Source organism: Vicugna pacos, chromosome 1 (assembly GCF_048564905.1).
Source record: "Vicugna pacos chromosome 1, VicPac4, whole genome shotgun sequence".
Lineage (NCBI taxonomy): Eukaryota > Metazoa > Chordata > Mammalia > Artiodactyla > Camelidae > Vicugna > Vicugna pacos.
Window position 1 is genome coordinate 83267077 of NC_132987.1, and position 22264 is coordinate 83289340.

At 44.1% G+C, this 22264-nt stretch overlaps 1 protein-coding gene across 4 annotated transcripts; it reads right to left on the minus strand.

Moving 5' to 3' along the window:
* Positions 1-2165: 2165 nt before the first annotated feature.
* Positions 2166-20336, minus strand: NIT2 (nitrilase family member 2). Of its 4 annotated transcripts, XR_012075407.1 has the most exons (11): positions 20219-20336; positions 16804-16922; positions 15138-15258; positions 13686-13774; positions 9932-10025; positions 9343-9417; positions 8178-8256; positions 6345-6443; positions 5207-5326; positions 4078-4133; positions 3586-3754 (listed from the first exon to the last, which is right to left on the minus strand). XR_012075407.1 is itself a non-coding variant. In XM_006208046.4 (10 exons), the coding sequence occupies exons 1-10, from the start codon at positions 20244-20246 to the stop codon at positions 3663-3665; spliced, it is 852 nt and encodes a 283-aa protein (XP_006208108.1). In that variant the 5' UTR covers positions 20247-20336; the 3' UTR covers positions 3586-3662. The 4 variants fall into 4 exon arrangements, 2 of the variants coding, with proteins under 2 accessions (XP_072822729.1, XP_006208108.1); XM_006208046.4 differs by lacking the exon at positions 5207-5326; XR_012075410.1 differs by lacking the exons at positions 3586-3754; positions 4078-4133; positions 5207-5326 and adding an exon at positions 2166-3552 and having other exon boundaries at positions 6285-6443.
* Positions 20337-22264: the final 1928 nt, after the last annotated feature.

The window sequence follows — 22264 nt, forward strand, 5'->3', positions numbered from 1 at the left end:
TTCCCCACCATGCTCCACTCTTCCAGATTTTTGGTCATTTGGTAAATTACAAATGAGCTACAAAGTAATCATTGAACAAGAGTTAATGTCCTTGTATGTATGTGTTTTAGGCATTTGACTGTAGATCTAGAGCTTAATTTTTTAATTTGTGGTTTTAACAAGGCCATTTTATACTAAGTGCCTTCTCTTCAACAACTACCTTTTACTTACCTTCCAATCTTCACTCAAAAAGAAAAAAAGCTAAATGAAGATAATAATTTGGCAAGAAATAGGAAGCTGTGACAAAAAGGTACGTATAAGGAATAGAGGAGAAAAGCCCGTATTAAGCCTGTTGCCCTGGCAGTATGTTTGGCCAGTGCAGAGATCACAAAATGCACATCTTTTCCCTTTCCATCCCCTGGCTTCATCAGACCCCTTCACCACCAAAACCTATACAGCAGTGCTTATGAAGCAGCATAAAAGATGAAAAACTAGTGCCAGTAGAGCAGAACATTCATCCTGAAACCTAAACTCTTGTCTAAACCCTTTTTTAAAAAGGGTCTAAATTCCTTTTTAGGGTGTTTTGCACAGATCTAACTTGGTAGCAGCAAGGACTCCCCTAAATTGATGCCACAATCTGACTACTATTTAGTCATTTTAAACCCTGGAATGTTAATTCACTTAACCAATGCAACACCCATTATCTGTTAACTCTCAACTTCAGACAAGCTCAGTCAGAGTCAAGCCACATCTTCATTTTCATGACTGACTGCACATCCTGACTTATTGCAGCATCTGTTGTTATGCTTGTGAAGGAATCAGTTCCATTAGCTGAATGTGTTACCTCATCTAAACTGCAGGGGACAGATGTCTTAACACCTGGGTAGTGGACTTCAAAGTATTAGACAAAAAAGTATCATTGCCTAACTCACTGAAAGAGTACAGGGGAATGACAGTTGTTTACACCTTTTCCATGGCCTTAAGTTGCAGTCTTCTCCCACTTTATGTGGACCAAATCCAGCATTCATTTTGATCAGATATCATTTTTCTTCAAGGTGGAATCAGGGGCCATGTTACCACTTACTTTCTAAGAATAAAATATTACATACTAATAGGAGATGCCTACTCCATACACAGTCTTCAGATGCACCAGAAGGCAAGATGGCCTGGTAACAGCAAAAGGACAAGAAGACGTGCATTTATGATGAAATACAAAAACAAGTTTTAGAATCCATCTGCCACTGGCTGTTGTAGGAATGCTATATAAAGGTGAAGTATCTTTTCAAAGAGGAAATCAGAAAATACCTCAAGACATATGTAAATAAAAACGCAACTTTCCAAAAATCTGTGGGATGCAGCATAACAGTTCTACCGGAAGTTGCACCGTATACCAGAAATTGACACATTGTAACTGATGGTACTTAAATTAAAAAAAAAAGTTCTAAGAGGGACGTTTAGAGCAATACAGGCCTACTCAAGAAACAAAAAAGATCTCAATCTACATCTAAAGGAATTAGAAAAAACAAAAACAAAAAACAAAGCCCAAGGTCAGCAGAAGGAAGGAAATGATAAAGATCATAGAAGAAATAAATAGAACGGAACAAGAGAAAACAGAAAACGCCAGTGAAACCAAGAGCTGGTTTTTTGAAAAGATAAAACTGACAGGCCTTTAGCCAGGCTCTTTAAGAAAAAAAGAGAGAACCCCCAAAAAAGAAATGAAAGAGGAGAAATTATAACCAATGTCAGAGATTTAAAAAAAGAGAGAACACTATGAAGAATGATATGCCAACAAATGGGACAACCTAGAAAAAATTCTAGAAACAATCTTTCAAGACTGAATCAAGAAGAAATTGACACTCTGAACAGGCCAATCATTAGCAGTGAAATTAAATTAGTAATTTTAAAACTCCCAGCAAACAAAAGTCCAGGACCAGACAGCTTCACAGCGGAAAGCCACCAAAATATAAAGAAGAGCTAATACCTGTCCTCAAACTATTTCAAAAAAGAGGAGGGAGCACTCCCCCAAATTCATAAGGCCAGCATCAATCACCATGATACCAAAACGAGACCAAGACACTACAAAAAAGAAAATTACAGGCCAGTGTCTCTGATGAAAATAGATGCAAAAATCCCCTACAAAGTATCAGCAAACCAAATTCAACAATATATAAAAAGGATCATACACAGTGATTTAAGTAGGATTTATTCCAGGGATGCAAGGATGGTCCAATATCTGCAAATTAATCAATGTGATACACCACATTAACAAAAGGAATAAAAATCACACGATCATCTCAATAGATAATGGAAAAACCATTTGACAAGATTCAACATCCATTCATGATTAAAACTCACCAAAGTTGGTATAGAGGGAACATACTTCAACATAATTTATGACAAACCCATAGCTAACATCATAATGGTGTAAAGGTGAAAGCTTTTCCTCTAAAATCATGAATAATAAGTGGAATGGCGTCATGGATGTATACATGTGTTAAATTCTGCCAAGCTGTACACTTAAAATCATTCGCCCTTTTCACTTGAACCCTCCTGAGTACACTGTGCTGTTTCTCAAAGGTCAAATCGCACGTGATAATGTCATCATCCTTATAGCTAATAGAGTGTGTGTTCGTGTATTCTTTTAAAATTCTGTCTTATTTTCCAATATGGTAAATATCCATACAGATGTAAACAGCAGTGTGCTAGAGCAGAACTCTACCAGCACACAAGTGCTGACTGCGCACCTATTCCCAGCTCTGTGTTGAGGTGTTACATTGATCACTTGAGTTTGGTAGTAAGTACGCCGTGGAAATTGGCAAATGCTACCACAAAATCGACTTTTTCTCCGACAGCTGGTTGTTAAACATTTACCAGTTCACCACTAGCTATAACATACATAAACAAAAGCTCAATGGAATTAATTTTTAATTGTGTAAAAGGACTCTGAGAACCATTAGGCTAAAAACTGGCCTTTACGAAGCTAAAAGTGTTACCAGGGAGAAAGCAAGAAGAAAGACTTTCAGACACTTATCTTGAGAAAATCTCTGGCAGAGACTCACACTTCACTGGCCTTGACCAAATTATGCCACAGCCATTCTCCCAGGGGGCTTATGGCTGAAACAGTGTTTCCCCTAAGACCAGGGGGCTCTGAATCATTAGCTCCTTCTTGAATTTGAAGAGCCCAGAGGCTGCTAGGAAGGGTGGGGCTACTATCTCCTCTAACAAACATCACCTTGCTTCCCACAGCTACTCACAGACCAAAACGTAATGCTTAGGTGCTGCTCAAAGAAGAGTAGCACCAGACCAAGTTTTCTACATAATGATTCCAACTCCAGCAATGTATCAGGTGATTAACCACCAGGATACCAAGAACCACCAGGATACCAAGATCTGATACTTTACTAACTGCTTTGAGGCACCTCAAGTACAGAAGGTTTACAGCCATCCCTTCTCCTGCCCTTCAGTGCCAGCCGAGTCCTTTGTGACTGTTCACTGTGGTGTGGAGAGTATCAGCATCAGTTGATGCTCCATCAGCTCTATCATCTCAGACTCCCTTCCCAGGAAGAGAAAAGGCTGAAATTTAAAAAAAAGAAAGAAAAGAATCTCCATTAAAAGAATTCGGCAGGGAGTTGATAATGTTGCAGAAACATATCTTCTGTTTCATGGCACATTGAGAACAAACATTAGGGCTTTTTTGCTTCCACTGCATAGAGGTCTGATCGCTTCTGGCTAAAAATGGGGATTTGCTGGCGTATTTCAGCCAACTTCTTCAGGTCTGCAAAAACAGGAAAGTGCACTATTAATAAGAATGTAATTCCTTATTGACCAACAGGAATTTCCTCCCCAAACAGTATAAAAACAACCAGAGCCTCAGCAAGTACCTTACAGGCCTGGTCTAGAGGCACAGACAGCCTGGCGCTGCCCCTGGGGTCATTTCACACCAACCCAAGAAAACCCAGGGCTTGGCCAGAGAACCAAGGGTAAGTGAGGGGGTGGGGCATAAAGGAGCCCCTCCAGGTGACAGGTTTCACGGCTTTAGAATCTGGCCTCAAAGCTATGGGGACCCCAGGGACCTAAGCTGTGCCAGAGCAATCTTACCTATGTCTGAATACACAATCGTTTCTTCAGTGCCAGCTTGGGCGAGGACCTCCCCCCTGAAAAAGATTCAGGCGAGGATGAGTGGATCCACTGATGTCTCCTGGTATTCAAGATCTCTCTGTTTCTCCTCCCCACCTCACAGGTCATAGGGGAAGGAATCTGAGTTTTACAACAAGAAGGTACGGGCATAAATTCCTGTTCTACGATTTAAGTAGCTGTGTGGCCTTGCAGCAAGTCATCTGGAATCTCCATTCCTAATCTATACAGTGGAAATAAAAGCTCTGTGTGGACTTAGTGAGAAAATTATAGAGTATGTTTTGTAAACTGCATACTGCTAGGGAATGGTAGTTACTCTAAGATTGATGGAAGAAATGTTCACATACTGAGGTATGGGGAAGTCATTCTGGCTTATACATCATTTACCATAAACTTTATGCTAACTAGAGCAGCCCATCGTGCAGCCTATCAAACAGACATTGTACATCTGCTTTAACCGTTAAAGAAAAGGGTGCACTGTCCAGAAGTAAGGAGTCCATTTTGAGAACAGAGATAAATGCCTCCCTTCCTGGGACATCCCACCTGGGGACAGTGGGGTGAGGCCTGGGCAAGGCCCAGATCTGCTCGGATCATCCCTGGATTCCTAGGCTCATGGTTTTCGGTTTTTGAGGGAAAGGTTTCAACTTATGGGGCCTGGGTAGAGTGGTGGAACCAAACCCTGGCAGGAACCACACACTTGGAAACAGCAATGCTCCATAAACTGGGGGAAAGGCTAATCTGGAAAGCTATTTCCAGTGCTGAGTCTCTTGGCCCAAAACAGGGCTTCAAAAACATCTGTGAAATAAAATTTCTCCAAAGCACAAAACAAAGCAATCTGAGATAACAAACAATCTGACAAAAACTGTTTCCATTTAACAGATGGTCACAGATTTTTGGCACAATGAGCTACTAACACTGTCATTAATGCCATTTAACTGAATCCTTTTCTAGTCTCTTTTATTTCTTCGCCCACGTGCCCTGGCATCCAAAGATCTCTATGTTAACCCCAGGCACCTATGCCAACACTAACATAAGCCAGAGGGCCCACAAACCTATCGGGGAATTCTGAAAGTGATATAAAGGTAAATCTTACACAACTACTTTGTCAGAAGCAGTCAGCTTGATCAGTAACAGAGTTCATCAGGAGAACTAGCGGGGAGGAGAGCTGCCCCAACAGTCAGGAAGCCAATCACTAACATCTGGGCAGAGGAACCTGAATCAAGTTTGAGAAAATTTTCAAGCCAAGTCAGTGCTTCCAGTCTTTCAATGTCCCCCAAGTCCTAATGCAAAAGAGGATCACTGGGAGTCTCTCCCTGGTCATAGCTTCCAAGGCCTTTCCCCTAACACGCTTTGATCTGTGGGTCCTATAAGGTCAGACGAGGAACCTTCAGGAACCCCACCGTGATACTTAAGCCATCACAGCCTTGTCACTGGCATATTTATCCTGAAACTGTAGCGATACCTACCTGTGTGTGTGTCCGTAATCATACAGACATACAACAAGCAGTATGGAATACATGGAAGTTCTGAATTCAAGTCCTGGATCCAAACACTAGTTCTAGCCACTTTATCCTGTGACCGTCAAGTCTACCATCTATAAACTGAGTTTAATAAAGATAAGTCCCGGAGAGTTCAAATTGAGATAATGTGTGTGAAAGTGCTGTGTAAACTGTACAGAAGCCAGTAAGATGTGTCTGTATTAACATAGGATTGTGTATGTAACTGGGCAGACCTCCATGCTGGATTCACTAAGTAATAAAATGCTTTACTTTCTCACAGAGGACGAGCTCACAGCTCCCCTAATTCAATCCATCCTCCACTCTCCACTAATCATTATACAGGGAGCAAAATTCTCACCCTGTAACTCATTCCTGTCCTGGAACCAGTGACTCAGTCTAAATTTTAACCAAAAGCAAAGATTTGGGGAGCCTCTTTTACTAAAACCACCCACCTGTTACTGCCGCGTTGTTTCCAAGTTTGATTGACAACAAAAGGCATAGAAACTCAGAAGAGGGCTAAGACCAAGCATTCAGCCAGGAGAGCAGGACTCTCTCTCTCTCCACGGTTTTAGAGTGGAATCTTCTCTCACAGAGAGAGGAAGAGACCAGGCAGGCATGTGGGGTCTGGGGGTGGAGGGAGGGGCAGGGCCAGTCAGGAATCAGACAACCCACCTGCCCAACTGCCATCTCTCTCGAGCTCCTGCTGAGCCTGCCCCTGCTTAGCCAACTCACCAAGGAGTCACAACGGTACTGTGTCCCCAGGCGACATAGGACGCTTTGTCATCCCGGGCAGGAGATGCTGTGGCCACATACACTTGATTGTCAACAGCACTGTAGTCAACGGACAGAAAAAAGGTAAATCGTACATTACATAGATCTGTGACATTTTTCTATCCTAAGTGAACAGATCCTACTTTAAAAAAGTAGGACAGGAAAACAACAACTAGGACAGGACAGGCTGGCTTGGATGTGGAGAGAAGTATCCAAAGCCACGGAACATCTCCTCAAAAAACATCTCACTGCATAAGCCAGCACCCCACTGGGGCAGTTCTGCCCAGCAGGGGACACTTGCCAACGTCTGGAGTCCTTTTCGACTGTCATGACTAGGGGGTTGCTATTGGCACCTAGTGGGTAGAGGCCAGGGCTGCTGCGAAACCCCCTACAACACACAGGACAGCCCCCACGAGAAAGAATTATCTAGTCCAAAATGTCGATACTGCCACAGGTGGGAGACCCTGGCCTGAGCCAGCCTGTAACATGTAAAAGAGCAAAGCTTCTCTGGTTGAGGCAGTCGAGGTGTCAGAGAAAAGGCAATGGCCTCGCTGGGACAAACACCTTGCAGGGCTGCAGGGCGCTGCCATGCCAGTGGCGGCAGTCCGACCATCTCAAATGAGGCAAGAATTTCAGAGGGCAGCCCAGGTGCACCAAGCCACCTGACCCGGAGCCCTCTGGGCTCGATCAGCAGATCCACGCCAGGTTGTCCCAGTCTCTCCCAAGCGTTTCTTGCTCTCAACAGACAGCACTCATGAATACTCATGGCGTCACATACCCCACCCCACCCTCCACCATGCAAGACACTTCCACATGCCTTCCAATTGCCATCATCTGTAGAAGTGAGCAGAGGGACCACCTCTGGGCCGAGAGAGGAGTACTGACTGAGAAGGAGCAAAAGGGAATATTCCAGGGACAAAGAATGTTTCAGACGCTGATCTTGCTCACAGGTGAATACATAAGTAAAAATTCCCTGACCTGTAAACTTAAAACCAGTACGCATTTCCCTGAGTATATAGTACCTCAGTTTTAAAAACCTTTTATGAAAAAAAGCGATCTCTGACCAGTATTTCATGGTTTACAACCCACTTCGCACAGTCACTCCTTTTCCCTTCCATGTTACACCCACCTCTGCGACCTGCCCTTCCCCACTCCTCAGCCTCAGGGAACTGAGGAAACAGCAATTGTGACACAAGCCTCGTATACCTGTGCGGTGCTTGGGACATAGAGGTTAGAAGAACTTACGAAGGGTTTCCTGGCAGTGTACCAAGGCCAGCAGGAGGTTGTGGAGGACGGAGCAGGATTAGCACCCAATCTGAGCAGCACAGGGTCAGCAGAGTGAAGACCACAAATCTCTCCCTAGGGCTGTCAGGCTAAAATAACCCCTGCCTTTTCCTTGGCTTCTCGGGCTCTGAACACATACATTCTGTGGATCTCCAATTCTCTGTAAAAGTTGCTGGCAACTCTATCAGAAACACCAATCCATATCTGACCACAGAAATACGAAATCACTGTCCACTCGATGCAATGCTCTTGGAAATGCAAAAATCACAGTCCCCAGAATCCATGAGACTGGTGGTCCTGTGGCTTCTGAGAAGGTGCCCAACAGCAAAGGCCCTCCTTTTGGACTGGAAGATGAAAAGATGCATCTTTTTGAAGTGCATTGGGATGCTGGGGCATCCTGAGTTAGGGGCAGCATTCCATATGGGGAAGGCTGGTACGTCCACCAAACTGGAAACACTTCCACAAAGAAACTCTGAAACGCCTGAAGGTGTGCTTGAGATGCTTTCTTACCGGCCTCGCTGAAGCAACTCCCAGTGAGCTGGTCCGGTGGTCAAATTAAAAGCTCCAGGATATACCAACAGCTGGCAGCCTTGGGGAGAGAAGGGCCACAGAAGAGTGGATGCAGGTGGACACCCAACCACCACTAGTCCTTCCCTTTGCTCCTTCCCCAGCCAGGACCAAACTCAAACTTTCCCAAGCATGAGAAGATGCAGCCAAGTCAGACAGTGTCGGCAGCATTAAGTATGGCTCTAAATTCCTTAGAGACACACAAAACACATACACACAAGCAAAGTGGTGCTGATGACCAAAACCACAACACATGACTTCTCTTAAAAAAAGTGGGAAACTGGCATTCAGATTCCTCTCAGAACCAAACAGTCAGCTATAACAGCCAAGGACCATGTTTTTAATGCTTTTCAACTGAAGTGAGGGGCAGGACAAGTGCTCTATCGCTTATCTTTAAGACTCAACTGAGACTGCCAAACCAGAGACCTTGTGCCTCCTCCTTTTGCTGAGCAGAGTAAGTTATTTGCACCCACTGCACTTTAAGTGCCAAATGAACAGGAAACAGAGCACCTTCATTAGTCTAGGAGGGAAGCTAGTATTTGCTGAGTACCATACAAGGGGCTTTATGAGCTCTCTCCCTAATCCTCACACCATTTCTATGAGAAAACTGGACCCACACTGCTCTAGGGAGTAAGTAATTTACCGTAAGTATTGTGCCAATCAAGGGGAAGAGATGGAATCAGAACCCAGATCTGCTCTGGCTTGGTGCTTCTCCAAGATGGCAGGACACGCTTTACCTGGACCAGATGTCACTGACTACATCCCTACTGCACCCATCATCTAGGACCAGTGAGTGGTTAAGCCATGAGCACATAAGCCATTTCTATTGGGCCCCAAATGACTCTTTTCAAACACAGTAGCAAGAAGGGCTTGAAGGTAGAGCAGATGTTTAGTTTAGAAGCACGGCTCCTGTCTTAGCTGTGTAGTGTATTAAATTACAATCTCTGAAAAACTATATTACCCAAACGCAGCAGAAGTCTGAGAAGCCAGATGGGGCAGAGAGAATTAAGACCTCTCCTCCAGGCTTTCTGACCAAAGGCTCCCTCCACCCACAAGACCAGCCCAAACCGAACCTCCCAGCACCCACATGACCGTCATGCTGCCTCACCTCTCTGCGCGTAGATTTGTGCCAGCTCTGCAAAGCGGAGGTCATAGCAGATGCCGAGGCCCACTCTGCAGTAAGCTGTTTTCCAAACAGAAAAGGTACAAACAAAATGTTAACCCCTGCAGCCCGGGGCAGCAGGAGCAAGCCTCCATGACCTAATGAGCACAAAACACTGGTGGAAACACATTCACACAGGGCCTGCGGACGGAGAAAATTCATAAGCTTATTCCTACTTGGACTTTAGCTCATGAAGAGGTCATTTATGTCAGCAGAGCAGAGATGAGAAATTCGTTCCAATTGAATACCTCTTATCTAAATGGGAGGTGTTCAACCACCACCGAACAGGTACGGGCTGGACACTGTCATACTAATAAAAGGCTATGACTAAAATGGAGGGCAAAATCATGTCAAACCCTTGGTTCTCCATTCAGTCCACCCTTTCTAGATCTCTGGCCATCCGCTGCCCTTCTCACTTCTGGTCTTCAGTCAGGTTTTATGAAGAAGTTGGGGAGGGACAGAAGAGAAGAGCAAAGGAACACCTGATCTTCTTCCAGTGGGACTGCTAAAAGGGGTGAACTTATCTTGTACGTACGAGTATCAAATGTGGAGAAACTATCACCAGGACTCAGTGTTTTAGATTCTTGAAATGTGATTTTCCCAGGAACATCAATGTCAAACAGATGAAGCTGCAGCACAAATAATGGGTTTGGTTACCTCCTTTCCAGCAGGGGGGGTGGCAGTAACAACAAATGTCCTTCCACAGCCAGCGGTGGGGGGGGCCGACTGGATAAGCAGCACCCCGGACCGCCCATAACCCAGCCCTCAAGCTGACCGTCATCGTACCAAAACAAACTCTAACACAGGGAACTGGAAAAAATGATGCTGTAGGTTTTATGACCCCTCCTTTCCTCAGTGGTGTGCAAATCAACATCTAAGTTTCTTATGGAAAACAATTAATGTGTTGCTTTTTCAGTTGGTATAAAAGCTAAATGAAGACTTCTCAGAATCAGAATCACACTGACACATTGGCAGGAGAGGTGAAGAGTGAGTGAGTGATCAAAAATAGGTAAAATTTTACTAACCAAATGCAGCAATACATATAAAAAGTAACACATCACTCCCAAATTCGATTTATATCGAAACCAAATGTGACTTAACATTAGAAAACAAACAACATAATTTACCACACTAACAAAGGAGAAAAATCATATGATCACCATAAGAGGTGCATAATGGGAATTTGGTAAAGTTCTACATCCATTCTTATTTATAAAAAACGAAAGAGAAAATCTCTTCAAGGAAGGGAACCCCCTTAATCTGATAAAGAATATCTGCAAAAAACCTTAAAGAAACATCATATTTAATGGTGAAATATTAAAACCCTTCTCCTATTGAGATCAGAGACAAGGTAAGGACACCTGCTATTCAACACTGTACCAGAGGTCCTACCCAAAGCAACAAAGCAAAAGAAAGGAATAAAAAGTACAAGGAGTAGAAAGAAAGTGAACTATTATTCTCAGATGATATAACTGTGTACCTAAGAAACGTCAATGGAAATCTACAGGTAAATTATTAGAATCAATGAGTTTGGCAAGGGTACTACATACAAGGTCAATATATTTTAAATTAGTTGTATTATATACTAGCAAGAAACAGAGGCTAGAAGGGCATCAAGAAACACCAATTAGGAATAAATCTAGCAAATGATATACAAGACTTTACCCAAAAATTATTTTAAAAATTTGAGAGAAATTAAAGAAAGCCTAAATAAATGGAGATTTTATAACTATCTATGTATCTCATATTCATGGACTGGAACACTCAATCCTGAAAGCATGCAGTTTTCAAAACATAAGAGCTGGGTTAACAGCTCAGTGTTGGGTCTTCTTTCAGTAACAGCAGAGTGGCTCCTATCAGACCAGCTTTCTCACAGATAACTGTGCACTCTGGACAAAATAAAAAACTATTTAAAGGCACTTGAGAATAATTAAAATCACACAAAAAGAGAAGCCAACACGTGGAAGAAGGGATGGCGCCGGCTGAGTTTCCCATTTATCTGCAGCTTTTAGTTGGAAACAAGGCCCCGGCTGTTGCTTGGAGTGGTGGTGACAGCCACCCACAATCACTCTAGCTGAGGAACCAGAGGATGGAGTTCACGGCAGCTGTAAAGAGAGGAGGAAATCCTGAAAGGGAGAAAGCCCAAGAACAACAACTAATATTTCACACATCAAATCTGTCCAGACTTCTGGCCAACCAATGAACTGAAGATGTGGGGCAGGCTCCAAGCAGCCCAGCAGAACTACACAGCTTTACAACAGAACAGAGCAGCTGAAGTTGCTGCCCACTTCACAAAGGAAAAAGAGTTTGGTGTTTGAGTATGCCCGAATTAACTACTTGCTAAAACAAAGAGTTAAACACTTCTCAGAGGAATGTAACGGCAGCTAGAATCTCAATAAAATACAACCCAAAATTACTAGACACACAAATATCTAAAAGAAATCTAAATCTAGACCTAAAATCTAAAGAATAGGCAGCAGTGGAGCAGACCCCAACAAGACCCAGATGTGATACTTACCAAAGACTTTAAGGCAGCTAGTGAAACGAAGCTCAAGAGTGTAAGGAAAAATATGCTCTTAATGAATAAACAATAAGAAATATCAGTAGAGAATAAAAGCTACAAAAAAGAACAAAATGAAAATTTTAGAAATGAAAAGTACAATAGCTGAAATTTTACAACATTTCACTGGTTTGGTTTACAGGAGATTGGAGATTACAGAAGAAAGACTTGGTGAACCTTAAAACAGACCAATGGAAAATGTCCAGTCTGAAGAAGACAGAGAAAAAAGGTTGAAAAACAAAAATAAAAACCAGCCTTAGTGACCTAGTTTGGTGAACAGTATCAAAACTGCAGTCACTGGGACACAAAAATATTTAACAAAATAATGCTCCCAAGTTTCCTACATACAATGAAACACTTAAATTTACAGACTCAAGAAACACAAAGCATGACAAATACAAAGAAAATCATAGGTAGGAATATAAGAGTCAAAACGCTAAGAACTAAAGCTCACAACAAGACCTTGCAAGCAGGCAGAGAAAAACACAAATTGCATGCGGGAGAACAATACAAATTACCAGTGCTTATGGTGGGGGAGCGGGGAGAGGCCAGAAGATGACTGAATAATGAATAAAGTCTCTTAAACTTCCAAGGAAAAAAGAAAACTGTCAACCCAGAATTCTGTTCCATCAAATTGTATCTCAAGAATAAAGGCACAGTAAAAATATATCCATAAATAAAAACTAAAAGAATTCATAGCTAGCAAATCTTCACTACAGCAATTCTAAGGAGGGTCCTTCTGTTTGAATGCAACAATAACAGACAGAACTAAGCTCTTCAGGAAGAAAAGAAAAATATCTGAAATGGTAAATATTTGGGTAAACATAAAATATTTCTCTCAATTTAAAATACACATGACTACTTAAATTAAAAATTAGTGTTTTGTAGGATGTATAATGTATATAGATACAATATGTATGCTAACCATAGCATAAAGAATGGGCCTATATGATTGCAAGTTTCTTAAATTTCACATGAAGTAGTGTAATCTTCACTCTAAGTAGACTGCAACAAGGTAAGTGTGCATATTGTAATCCCCAAGCCAACAAATTAAAAAAAAAAAAAGCAAACTAATACTCTATCCAAAAGAATGCTGAAAAGAGGAACAAAGGAAAAAAATAATTAAATGCCTATATGCTTAAAATCCAACCATATCAGTAATTACATTAAATATAGAGTAACCACTCCAGTTAAAAGGCAGAGATTGTCAGAATGAATAAAACCGCAAGACCCAGCTATATGCTGTCTCCAAGAGAATCATTTTAAATATAAAGACACATATAGACTGAAAATAAAAGATTAGAAAAAGATATATCATACGAACAGTAAGTATACGAAGCCTAGAGTGGCTACAGTAATATCAGAGATAAACTTCAAGACAGAGTACTACAAGAAAAAAAAAAGACATATCATAATGATAAAAGGACCAATTTACCAAGAAGACTTAACAATCCTAAATGTATACGCATGTACTACTACGGCAAAGATGTCAACTCTCCAAAGTGATCACTGTATGTTCAGTACCATCCTAATCAAGATCCCTACAGGTTTTTCCTTACCTGAAACTAACAGGCTGAGTCTACAATTTATATCAAAATGATAACAGCCAAGAACAGCCACCTGTGCCAACTAGTCAAATGCCTGATGGGTATACAATATGATGAGAGGGACTGGGGGCTTCAGAGCAAGTTCTCCAAAGGCAATGAGACTTGCCACCGTCTCTACTTACCTTTCTGTGCTTTACCAGTAAAGTTCCATCAGGCCCAAACACGGCACAGGTGTTATATAATCTCCCGGCATCCTCTTCCGGGATGGAACCTTTCATTGAGAGCAGAACACACAGGCATAGGAAATATTCTGAGTAAAGCACTGTGATGATAATAGCGAGAAAGCTCAATAAAGTTTACTGTCTTCTTGGGTCCAACAATAAAGAATATTATCTTCTAATATTCCACTTAATTGTGGTTTTTTTTCTTCTGGAATATGATTTTTCACAGATAAACTTCAGAGTGCAGATGAAATGCAGTTAGGTCAGATGCCAAAGGCAGGTTTCAAAAATAACAACGTTTCTGAATTCACATTTGATCTTGAGCAATACTTAATCCGGAGCATTGGCACAACATGAGAATTCGCTGTTGCTCAACTTAAATTCACCAGGTCCTGCCACATAAGTGTATCCAAAGAGGCCTTGAAGTAGGAATATAACACAGTCTCTCCATCACTGAATATGGGCCTGCAGTTCTATCTCTTCTTGCTTTGCCTTCTTTTCTCCACTTTTATTCATTTTTAATTCTTACTGTGTCATAATACAGAAATAATTGCTTGCTATATTTTTATTAAATCATTTTATTGTATTGATTTTTTATTTAAATAGAACATTTTTTATTTAAGCAAAACCACATAAATAAAGCTACTTTTTAAAACTGAAGTATAATTGATTTGCATATTATATTAGTTTCAGATGTACAACATAGTGATTCAATAATTTTTATAGACTGTACTCCATTTAAAGCTATTACAAAATAATGGCGCCATATTCCTCTATGTTGTACAATATATTCTTATTGCTTATTTACTTTATGCATAAGATTTTGCATCTTCTAATCCCCATCCCTGTCTTGTCCCTCCCCTTTCCTTCTCCCCACTGATAATGCTAGTTTGTTCTCTGTATCTATGAGTCTGTTTGTCACATACATTCCTTTGTTTTCAATTTTTTAGATTCCACATATAAGTGATAGCATACAGTATATCTTTCTCTGACTTATTCCACCAAGAGTTAATACTCTAAGCTACCTTAGATGTATGTGGTCTCTTTATGGGAAAAAAAAATATTCTTAACACCGTATTAATGAAAGACATTCAGATAATGGCTTTTCTTTCCACGTCTCCACCTACCCCTGCACTCCCAACTCCCTCTCCAGGAAATCATCATTATCAGTTTGTTGTGTGTCTTTCTACAATATTTACTATGTCTTACATGCATCATTACATAGAAAAATATATAATCTTGTTTTATGTGGAGCATTAATCTGTATAGGAGTACCTGTTTGTTTCATATTAAACCTGCTCTTTTTCCACTTAACAGTGTATCTTGAAGATCTTTCCACATTACGACATAAAGATCTACTTTATCAGATGTTTTTAACCCTTAGGCCATTATATCTTGAGGGTAGGAATTTACCTCCAATGACAAACACGCTGCACTCCTTTGCTACTTCAGAAAGCTTCTGTGTGGAGTCACCAGGAATTTTCTCTGCATATTCAGGAAAATATTTTGTGCCATATGGAGAATTAAAGCATTCCTGGAATAACAGTGGCAGAGAAAAAGGGGGAAAAAACACCGTAACACCCAACTCATTTTAAAGTTCTGTTGTAAAAAGACACAGCTCTCAAAGAGGTGAAACACAGCATCTGACACCTTGGGGCCAAAGAGACCGCGGCCATAGACAGGACTCAGTCATGGTCTGGGGCCGGAGGAGACAGGTCAGCATCCCCCAGACCCGGTCACCCGGCAGAGGCCGGACCTGCCCCTCCCGCGCATCCTAGGGGAACTATGCGTGCCCAACCTTGGGCACCAGGACCCCAGTACCACTAGGCTTACTCAGAGGATTCTGGGTGTTAGGATGAATCTATCGTCTCAAAATTATACTGGTAACTATGTAAAGCAATAAAGCCTGTGTTTTTAAAAAATGCAGAAGCTCTGAAAGCCACAGAGGTTAAGACGTTTCCTGGTGTATAAAAGGCTGTTTCTAAGCTCCCTTCCAGCACCATCATCCTGATCCTGCAAAATCTCTCAGTTCCCCAGAATGTGTGTCTTCAACAGCTCTCTGATAAAAGAAAAGCAAAACTACTAGATTTCGACTCTAGTTCATTCATGTCTCATTTGTTGAGATGCCTGCGCACCAGGCGCTACGCTAGCAAACTCAAGGCCAAGGATCGCCAGCTGGTACAAGACACATGTTAGGTAGAGGGGACACATGCAGAATTCAAGTGCTCTCACTCCCGGCCTTTAGACTCCGACCCCCAGCACCTTAAACCAACAAGAGACCGTGATCAGGGTACATGTACAGGTGAATCCCACGACTGGAGCAACATTAAGATCTCGAGCTCCCTTGTTAAGAGTCCAACTCACTGACCACACCTGTGACAGCATGGAGCTTAAAATACAAGGTGGCCGTGAAAATTCTCCCAGTTTGCAAAGGGCTGCCTCCTCTCCATAGAGGGAAAGGCAGAGTGAGGCAGGGGACGGTCTGGAAGAGTTCCACCACTGACCCCAGCGGCCTCTGCCAGTAGAAGATGCCAGGAGATGCATGTCCCGGCACGTGCAGGACCTCCGCTGGGGCCGACCCTGTACCTGCTGACAAACCAACGTGGTACCATCTTCAGCTGATTCTGTTCTAAAAGAAATCACCTGGGAAACAGAGGCTGCGTCCTACTGGCTCACTACAGGCTACCACATTTTGGAAGATACCACAGGCTTCCTATATGTATCTAACAATATTCAGTTTTCAATAATTTTTTTTAATGTTGGCGGTTTAGTGGTAAAATCAATAGTCCTGGTCCTGCAAAGACTTAATTAACAAGGAAAGAAGGTAAGTATCCGAGGCCCTGAGGTAAGTCCCTCAACCTACCAGGTTTCTGAACCCAGTCAAGTTAGATCCATAACCATGCTGGCACGTCCTGTCACAAAGACCCTCACTAGGGTCATCTTCCAGACAAACAAGGAACAATCCTAGGGCCCCAAAGGACCTTGCTGGACCCTGGAAACAGGAGGACACGCAGATCTAGCAGACAGTATTCTGCTGGGACAACAGTTCCCAGAAAAGGGTGGCTGCTCCCATACTTACTGGCAGAGAAACTATCTTGGCTCCTTGCTTTGCTGCCTCCCGGATAAGGCCACAAGCTCGAGTGAGGTTATCCGATTTGATGGGAGAAACGTGAAGCTGGATGAGGGCCAAGCGGAAAGCTGAGGATGAGGATAAAGAAAACAGCTGTCAGAAGATCTGATGCTGAATCAGACAGAGTAGCACTTCTCCACAGAGGGCAGGTGATGTCCGGAGACAATGCTGATGGTCATGGCAGGTAGGGTGCAACTGGCATCGAACGGGGAGAGGTCAGGGACACTGCCAAACATGCCACAGTACGCGTCCCTCACAACAGTTATCCAGCCAAAATGTCAGTGACACGGAGGCCGAGGAGCCCTGAGACAGAGCAACATCCGGGGGCAGAGCCCAGTCCAGGCACGAGAATCAGAAGTCGACGGGGCCAGCTTCTCCCTTACAAATGAGAACGTGGCTGGAAGAAAGAAGACTGGGTTTGAATAGGGGGCTGCCCCTCACTATTTGATCTTAGGCCTCCAGTCTTCCCCCAATCCAGGTGCTGAGCGCGTCCCAGCGCAGAAGGCGAAACCCCTTTGGAAGTCTCACCCCACCGTGAGCTGAGTTGGGGCAGCAGGCCCATGGGAAGGGGAGATGCCTGTCTCAACTCCCCATCACTGGCGGGGACACGGGGCATCAGTCCAGCTGCTGGCGAATGGGGTGCCTGGCAGCCGGTGGGCTGCACGTGTGCCCAGTCGGGGGCAGGGCCCCTGGGCACCGGTGAGGGTCTGTACTCACCCCATAAATACTCCCGTGCCCAAAGCGCATAACATTAAGGAACAAATAAAGAAACACAGGAGAGGTGGAAAAGACACTGCAGAAGGAAAAGCCAACAGCACTTTCTCCTGCTATCTGAACATTGTCATTGGAGACGGTACCACAAATTATGCAGCCAGCCCTGCCAACAAGATCTGCTGCCGGCCTCGTGAGAAGGTCAGGGGCTCCTCCTTGAGGTAGTGGCCACACCCTACGTGTGCTTTTCCTGTATTCTTCGGAGTTCTCTTTTTAGGTCTTTTAGTAATCACCTCTACTGGTCAATTATATTTTATATAAAACTTTTCCTATTCAAGTGGTTTGTTTCTGAGTCCTGCCTGGACGCTGACTGACGCACAGTTTTTGCCCACAGTCTGACAAAAGGCTACATTAAAGGATCCAAAGCACGTTGTAACCCACAAAGTTCTGCAAAACTCCAGGAATTATTAGTAATGGCCGGCCCTGGCTTCCCCACCCCACCTCTGCTCTGAAGTCTGAAGTCCCACCATCGGTGAGTTCTCTGGGTGTTTCCTGTCACAATAAAAATGTCCCCAGAGAGGCAGCACTGACAGACCCTGGCCTTTGAAGAAGGTCTGGCTCAGGGTTAACCCTAAAAGTAGGAAAATGTAGATGTTCCATACCTCAGTTTCTCCTAAATATACTGAGAAGAACTAAATTTAACCCTGAATGCAGCTTGTCAAATAGTTTCCAAATCTGGATGAAAACCAAACAGGAAACAAAGGCTGGGGTTACTCTGGGGCCCAGAGACAGCCTGAGCTGTCACCAGAACGTCACACAGACCCACTGAAGGTCTCCACTGTAACTCAGAAACCGGGCTTTGTCTCTGCTTCTAAAGGGAGGGAAAGACGAAGTCCATCACAGCTGTGCCGATGGCCTCCACTGTCCCCCATCCTACCCAGAAAGGCTGCTGTCCTGAACCAGCCTTGACTGCCTGACATTCTGCAAAGCACCCACTCCAGAGGGGCCAAGGCAGGGAAATTCCACCACTGGGGAGTTCCTCGATGCTGAGGATGAGATACCAGTCATTCAGCTCCTCAGCTGTAAAATGAAAATACAATGACTTTTCAGGTCCCTGGCTGCCCTAATATTCACTGTAATCTAACAATCAAGGACTTACCAAGGGGAAAAAAAAAGGACAGACTATCTTCAGTGAAGGGACCAACATAAAAACAGCGTAAGGAATGTGCAGGTCCTTTACATATATAAGCATCCGTAAGGTAGTGTTAACAGTACTCTGCAGATGAGGAAAAAGAAGCTTGCAGGGGGAAAGCTGTATGAGACCAGTTAACAAAGTAAGTGGTACAGCAACAATCAAGCCAAAATCTGGACTGCGGACAGAACGGGCACCCTGTTTGTTTTTGGGTAGGTGGGGGAAGGTTATGTAATTTAAAAACACTCCTCAACGGAGTCAGATCAACATCACCCCAAACTACATCAAGAACCACAGCTCTCAAGTCCATCACCCTCTCCTGAAAGACACAGCACATTCAGAAGGTGTGTAAAAGGACTTCTATACCCAGATCCTGAAGGTTCATCCAGCAACCAACTTGCCCTGTGCTCCAGGAGGCTGAAATGGAAAACAGCACTTCCACACACCTTAGCACCTCCAGGGAACTTCATTAGACCTTGGAAGGTGTTCATTTTACAGGAGAGGAAACTGAGGTCCAGAGAGATTAAATGACTTGTTGACATGGGCTGAGCCAAAACTAATAATCCAGGTTTCCAGACTTTGAGTCCAAAGCACTCCACTGCCTCATGTAAAAGAATCCGGGCAAAGGCCTGGAAACAAACACAGCTAGAAACTCGTCCCTAGGGCTGATCCAGAATGGAGGAGCATAAGTAACATGTAATACCTAACCTGAAAGCTCAAGGTCCTGATGGAGACAAAACCTGCCCAGCTTTTTGTTCAGGAGAAGAGGGCATTCTCCAATGAGTGGGGGGGGGGGGTGCACTGTGGAGCAAATTAACCAGTCCTCTTACCACACAAGCCCAAATCAAAGAAAACAAGTGCTTCATTTTCACATGACAGGTCTCAAACCACAATCAGGGTGGATGCCTTTGCAAAACCCAAGTTCAAAAACCAATCTAAAACCTAACAACAATCTCCAAGAATCTCACAGGGCAGACTCTCACACTTAGGAAAAAATGGTAATTACTCAGTGCATAGTCTTCGGGTGGTGGTAGGGGAGTGGCGATAGGGAACAGGCAAGACAACAGGAAGAGTGTATTATTTGCATTTGAATTCCCATGCAGGTGGATTAGGAACAGGTGGGCCCAGAACTCATCTGGAGTCATTGCCTGGCATGTCACACGAGCCCAGTGGGGAGCAACGCGAGGGCCCTTCCGGCACGCAGGCCCGATGCTCCCGCGGCCCCGTCGGGCGGCCCGGAAGCCCGGGATCCCCGGGAGTGCGCCCGGCTGCGCTCCGCGGCCTCCTCCCGGCTGCCTCGCCCGCGCCCTCCGCCCTCGCCGCTCGGGCCTCCAGCCCCAGGGACTCCAGGTCAGGGAAGGCCACGGGACGGAGGCGAGGGGCCGAACCGGCGTGACCGTCCTTCGGCGCCGCGCCTGAAGCCACCCCTCCGGCCCGAGCTCGAGCTGCCGCGCTACTTACTGGCCATGGCTCTGCCGGGAAGGCGCATGGATGGGCCCAGAGGCTGAGCGAACGTCTTCGGGCCGACAGCCGCGGCGCCGCGCGGGGCGGGCCAAAGCCGCGTCGTGGGCGGGGCCACGCCCCGAGGCTCCGCCCCTCCCGCCTCCAGGACCGCTGGCTCCTGGGAGAGGGTATCTTCTTTCCCGCTCGCCTCAAACACGTATTAATGGCCCGCTGTTTGCGCTAGGATGGACCAACGGGAAACGGCTAATTACAACGCAGTCCTGAAAAAGGAATGCCTCAGAATGCAAAGGGGCAAAGAGAGGGCGACCTAAATCGAGGTAGTGTGCTGGTAAATGTTTAACAACCGGCCTCTTGGATTCTCAGCAAAAAGACTGAACCTTTGCTAGTTGGATCACCCCTGTGGCCAGGAGATGCATGCTGAAAATATTTAGGGGTGAAGTGTCAGAATGTCTCTCTTGAAAATGATCAGCAAAAAGAAAATGTATGTTTATAAGCCAAATATGGCAAAATGTTAAATTATTAAATCCAGGAGGAGGACATATAGCTGTTCATGGCACTGTTTTAAGACTTTTTAAAGGTTTATATTTTAAAACTTTCATGAGAAAAACTTGGGGGGAATACATACATTTATGGCGGGGTTGTTTTGTTTTTTAAGTTTTAACAGATTATCTGGACCTGCCTTTGCAGCAGGAAGATCTTTAATAACCTTTTAATTTCTGTTCCGCTTATGGCCTACTAAGGTCCCTTAGTCAATACTGACCACCCATTTCATTTAGACTTGCAAGTTTACTGGCATGAAGTTATATCCAAGAGCCGTTCCAAACATGACTGGGCAAGCTATTGGAACATCCAGGTGGAGATGCCCAGTAGGCAACTGGACATAAGACTCAAACTCAGATGTCTAGCCTGGAGACTGGTTTAGGAGTTGTCATCAATTTAGACCAAGACACGGGCCTAAATGTGGATGACAACACTCAAGCGGGCTGTGAAAAGCACAGGCAGAAGAGGGGCCTAGGAAGGATCCATCCCAGAAGCAGGAGGACCAGGAGAGGCCATCAAGACCTCCATGGGTGCTGTTTTCCCTACATCACATGCTGGGAAGCTGCGGACTTGTATTTTAGAGAAGAGAAGCGTTAATAAAAACGAAAACTGGTTTTGAAGTCTCCCTTAGAACTTTTTTGGCATAAAAGAAAAGCTAGACAGTGGGTTCCAGTTCTAGCTCTGCCACTAACTTGATGTTAATACCTAGGGCAAACCACCTCACTCTCAGGACCTTTTCATCACCTGTACTACAAGAGGATTAGAGGCAACAGGAGAGAGGCTGGAGGAGTGAGTCTGTGCTGCCTGCCCCTTGAACGCAGCAGCCCTGCCTTTGTGTTTCCATGTTCCCTTTCATCTAACATCTGAAAAGGAGAAACATTACTACACTAAATGGATCTCTAAAGCCCAGCTAAAAATCTGGTGTTGCCAACTATGTCTCACAGCTTTTATGACCATTTCCAGGCTGGTATTGGTCAGATTTCTATTTTTACTCCAGAGGAGCTATTCCAGCATCTACAGCTGCCTGTGAGCCATCTCTAATTACATGTCTTGACATCAGTTCAAACTCAGCTGTCTGAAACTTAAGTTTATCACCTCAGAAAGGGCTTTTCCTCCCAGCTTTCCTTTTACTCATAGGCACCACCATTTATAATGTTTTCCAAATCTCTCTGCTCTCCATCCCCTTCCACCCCACAAAAGAATCTAAGACACACCTATATCTTTCAATTCTCTTATCCCCTACCTCTGGTTAGGGACAGGGCCCTTCTTATCCCCTGAAGTACCCCTTGATTGCTGCCTCTTATTCTGTCCCCATGACCACCATCCACAGCTGGGTCTTCCTCATTTCGGGGAGACCGCTACAGGCTACTCATAACTGGTCTCCTTTCCATCAGTATCTTATCCTCCAAGCACTTCTTCACGGTATTAGGGAAGTTAGTCTGGGGGAACATGAGTTCAATTTTTGGGGTAAGGTAGATATACAAATGTCTAATAGAGAAGAGC

Bases quoted from the DNA above. Each gene is read 5' to 3' on its own strand.
- NIT2 (XM_006208046.4), bottom strand. From the start codon at position 20,246: ATGCGCCTTCCCGGCAGAGCCATGGCCA. The intron at 16,923-20,218 runs GTAAGTAGCGCG...CCTCATCCTCAG, and splicing joins TCCCGGCAGAGCCATGGCCA to CTTTCCGCTTGGCCCTCATC. The intron at 8,257-9,342 runs GTGAGGCAGCAT...TCTCTCCCCAAG, and splicing joins ACAAATCTACGCGCAGAGAG to GCTGCCAGCTGTTGGTATAT.